This window comes from Zea mays, chromosome 5 (genome assembly GCF_902167145.1).
Source record: "Zea mays cultivar B73 chromosome 5, Zm-B73-REFERENCE-NAM-5.0, whole genome shotgun sequence".
NCBI lineage: Eukaryota > Viridiplantae > Streptophyta > Magnoliopsida > Poales > Poaceae > Zea > Zea mays.
This window is the reverse complement of record NC_050100.1, coordinates 63,847,353-63,851,578: the sequence shown is the minus strand read 5'-3', so window position 1 is coordinate 63,851,578 and position 4,226 is coordinate 63,847,353. Positions and strand designations below refer to the sequence as shown.

General features: G+C 60.5%; 1 protein-coding gene across 1 annotated transcript; it reads right to left on the bottom strand.

Moving 5' to 3' along the window:
- Nucleotides 1-1,216: 1,216 nt before the first annotated feature.
- Nucleotides 1,217-3,838, bottom strand: LOC100281436 (uncharacterized). The gene is made up of 7 exons (NM_001368012.1): nt 3,438-3,838; nt 2,668-3,294; nt 2,407-2,542; nt 2,216-2,301; nt 1,951-2,123; nt 1,781-1,852; nt 1,217-1,662 (listed from the first exon to the last, which is right to left on the bottom strand). The coding sequence occupies exons 1-7, from the start codon at nt 3,752-3,754 to the stop codon at nt 1,442-1,444; spliced, it is 1,632 nt and encodes a 543-aa protein (NP_001354941.1). The 5' UTR covers nt 3,755-3,838; the 3' UTR covers nt 1,217-1,441.
- Between the last annotated feature and the right edge of the window lie 388 nt (nt 3,839-4,226).

Here is a 4,226-nt window from a genome sequence, read left to right as displayed (position 1 = left end):
CAGTTGCCACCGTCTCGTTCGCCATTCTACTTCTTTTCTCTCTCCCCTCATGCCTCCACCTCCGCGCCACCCCATTCTCGGCAGTGGGCGTAGGAGCATGCGCCTGCTCCCCGTATTCGTCCGACACCAGCCCCAACAACGACTCGCGCAGTGGCTATTGCACGTCCACGAGGACGTTTCACATCATGCGTGCACCATCGTTTTTGTCGTCGTCGGACGACCCGTTCATCTTCCAGGCCTTCGCCCTGTTCTTCCTCCCCAACCTGCTACCCCCGCCTACGGTCGCAGCCGCGAGCCGACCGACGCTCGTCGATGCGGGTACGTCACGAGTCGGTCATGCTCCTAGCCTTTCTCTGTGCGTGTCGTCGAGTAGGACATGATGGCGCCTGCCACGCTTAGGTTATCTTGGCGACGAGGAGTCCTGGTCTGAGATATTGGACAACCAAGGCCCCGTAGCGTGGCAGTAGTCAGCATATGCTACGGAGTTGGTGGTGGTGTTGTGTCGCTTCGGCGGGTCCAGGGCTGGGAAGACACTCGCATTCTCTCGCCCTTCTCGGATTGACGCTCGGTGCAGGTGCCTCTTGGTTTTGAGCTGCTCTGGCTGGACTTCTTTCTCCGCTTACGTGCTCTCCCTATATATCTATCGGTATACTACCTATGTCACCTCCAGATGCCCAGGTCTTCGTCGTGTCCTTCTCCGGCAACGAACAAGTATGTTCGCCTCCCTTCCCCTTCTGCTCTACGAAACCTTGGGAGTGGGGAGACGAGTGATGATGTCTCTGATTTGCTGCCTATGGTACCCGTGCGTTCAGAAAAAATATTATGGGAAGAGCTGAGACAATTAATAAAAAATTTTGAGATTTTTTTGGTGAATAATTTACGTGAGTATTATTATGAGCCGTCGTAAACTCACGGGTAAACGAGTAGTATAGTTTAAGTGGTTGTTTTTAGGGTATTTTTTTGGTAAGGCTCTTGTATCTAGCTTGGCTCATCCCAAGGACACGTACAACGTGCTGAACGGAATGTAGCACCAAGATATCGTCTCTTGGAATGCCATGATCATCGGGTAGTGACCCGGAACGTCCACGCCGGCGGCACGACGTCGGCGAACACGACGGCCTGCCCATCGTCGGCGGTGACCCGGAACTAGAGCCCATGCTCGTTGAGGTACGGCAGCGACTGCCAGTTGCCAGTTGGCAAAATATCGGCAACAAGATAAAAAAATAGCTTTTATTGGTATATTCCTCGTTCGTAGAATTCCAGAATTCAGAAATGGCTTCCATCAGCCACTGAGTAACATCGTATCACCCACATCGATCAGCAAAATTTTTATCCTATCCCATTAGCCTACAACGAATGATTTTCTATGCATCTGAACTCTGAACCGAAACGGGAGCAGTATCTATGTCTGTACACGAAAACGATCCAGTCACCGGCGGTGTCAGACAAGCGCTGCGGCCAGCAGCAGGTAGAGGCATCCCAGTCCCAGCGCGGCGGCGGCGTTGCGCGAGCCGGCAGACCTCGGCAGGGGCGCCGCGCCGGGGTACCCGCTGCCGCTGCCGTCGTTCTGCCGCGGCGTGATCTTGGTCGGCCCCGCCGCCGGGGCCGAGCTCGGGCCCGGGCTCCCGTCCGGCGCGTCCGCCACCCTCGCGTTCCTGTAGCCTGCAAGCGGCGGCGAGAGGAGCTTGGTGTCAGTTTAGGTGGCGTCTTGCTCTCTCTACAAGAATTCGTCGCGACATTAAAAGAGAAATCATAGGCGAGAGGTGCGCGATGATCTTACAGTCGAACTTCTCCCAGCCCAGGACGGACCTCTCCCTGTCGAAGACGACCTTGAGCCCGGTCATGAAGTTCTCTGCAATCGCAAGCACACGAACAAGGAAACGCGTCAGGTCGACAGGACACTGTCAGTGTCGTCGTCGTCGGTCGAACCCAACGGAGCTGGCGGCTTACGGCCGATGATGTCGATGCCGATGGCCATGTCGTTCCTCATGATCGCCAGGCAGTAGCCGACGGCACGGCCGGTCGTGTCGCCGACGGGGATGAACGGCTGGGTGACCGGGAACAGGGCTCCCCCTTTGGCCGTCAGGCTCACGTCCGGCATCGCCACCTCTGTCTGGTTAGGGCTGCTTGCAGCTCACAGCAACCGCGTACGTCAGACGTGATGATGAATGAAACAATCACACACAGTAATATTTGCTTGCTTGTTTGTTTATACCTGAGTCTGTAGCAGTACTCGAAGGGAAAAGGATCTGCAGAGCCACTGCTGAAATTCACTCTCCTCTCGCTGACCTGGGAGTTGAACTGCACGCAGTAGTGGAAGCAGGGCAGCAGGCACATGAGGAACTCGAGGAAAGGAAACCCAAACACACACATGCCTTCGATGAGGGAAGAAGCGAAGCGACTCACTTTGGTGGCGAGCTGCGTGTACTCCGGGTCGCTGAGGTACGTGAAGGACGTGCCGGAGTCCATGACGGCGGCGAACTCCGCTGCCACCGACTCGCTGCCGACGCCGATGGACGTGAAGCTAACGTTGTACGTCGGGCTGCACAAGCACAAACGCACGGCAGGGGGATCAGTCGCTCGTCGCCGTCGACGGTGGGTTGTAGCAAGCAAGCAAGCGACAAGAACCGCGCGATGGAACGTGGCACAGAGGGCGGCGTGACGTACTTCAAGCTCCGGACGGTGAACGGCGTCTCGGCCTGGCCGCGGCTGCCGGCGTCGCCGAAGTTGACGCGGCCGACGCCGTCGTCGCCGAAGCACATGGAGAAGCTGTCGGACGCGACGAGGCCGCTGGCGGCGAGCGCGCTGGGCACGGACACCTTGCCCATGCCGAGCCCCATGAGGCCGTCGACGGCGCCGCCGCCGCCGTCCAGGAACGCGCCCGTCTGCACCTGCCCGCACCCGAACACGACGGGCGCCTGCAGGGCCTCCCCGGCGGCGCCGGGGCCCGGGCGCTCCCGTGTGAGGTGGAGCACGTCCTGCACCAGCACCCCGGAGGAGGACGTGTTGGCGGACACGTACTGGACCTCGTACGGGCAGCTGCCGTTGGTCGCGGCGGAGCATCCGTTCCGCTGCCCGCACAGCGGGTTGTCGCACGCCACCTGCTTGCTCGTCGACGACCGCCGCGGGCTGTAGGGGCGCAGCGACGGCGCGTCCTGCCCCGTCCCGTTGGCGCTGGGGATGGTCGCGCACTGCCTGCAGTCGCACGGCACCCAGAAGAGGTCGCTGCCGGTGTCCAGCGCCACCAGGAACGTCGCGTTCGGCGTGCCCAGCTCCACCTCCGCGTAGTACAGCCTGCGATTGCAAAAAAAAAAAAAAAAACGAGGTGGGTTGGAGTGGAGCTACGAGCTTTGTTACTTAATTCGTCGATCGTCTTGGTTCGGGGGGATCAAAATTTGCAAGGAGGTGATAGGATGTGGGAAGGCGGAGGAACGCACGTTCCGGATTGGTAGGTGTCGTTGCCGGCGGCGAAGGTGAGGAGCCCGTCGTCGGCGCCGCCAGCGAGGGCGCGGCGGGCGCGGTCGTGGCGGGACAGCGCGGAGTAGTACTCCGGCGTGCCTCGAGCCGGCCACTGGTCCGCGGCGAGAGGGCCGCCCCGGGCCTCCGCCCACCGCCGGACCACCGGGGAGAACCGGTGGTGGAGGTCGAACCCGAAGCTGGACGCGTCCGCGGCGGCGATAAGCGACGCCACGACGACGACGGCCATGGCCAGGAGGAGGCCCGTGCGGCGGTGGCTGGAGCGAGCGTGAGCCATGACGTGGTGGCGTGGAGCACCGAGATCGAGCACGGGGAGGCGTGCAGTGCAGGGGCGGCAAGAAAGGTGGGGCGGGCCGAGGTGGTGGTGGCGAGGTTGGTGGGTTTGGAGCGGACGTGACATGTTTTCATGGCGGGAGGCCGGGGTAGGGGAGGAGGAGGACCGGCGGTCGCTAGTCAAAGTCCCCGGTGCCCGTTGTCAGCGTTGCGGAACGCGGAGCGAGAAAACGAGGGCCAAGTCCGGAGTGGCCTGGCCGCCGTGTGGAAGAAGACGGAAAAGGAGGTGGACGTGGCAAGGAATGAAGCCGGAGGTCGGTCGTTTCCGCGTAGGACTCCGTCGTTTTCAAGTACTCGTTGCAGCAGCCAGCAGCCATGCTTTTTTTTCTTTTCGTTTTGACTTTTTCTTCGTGGCGATGAATGATGAAGAGTGCTGGCTGCCATTGGTCTCGGTTTATATATATAGTTGGGCCCGG

Excerpts from the sequence above, each read along its gene's own strand:
- LOC100281436 (NM_001368012.1), bottom strand. The coding sequence starts at position 3,754 with ATGGCTCACGCTCGCTCCAGCCACCGCCGCACGGGCCTCCTCCTGGCC. Across the intron at positions 2,302-2,406 it reads ACACGCAGCTCGCCACCAAA|TTCAACTCCCAGGTCAGCGA; the intron begins GTGAGTCGCTTC and ends TACTGCGTGCAG. Across the intron at positions 1,853-1,950 it reads CGGCATCGACATCATCGGCC|AGAACTTCATGACCGGGCTC; the intron begins GTAAGCCGCCAG and ends TTGCGATTGCAG.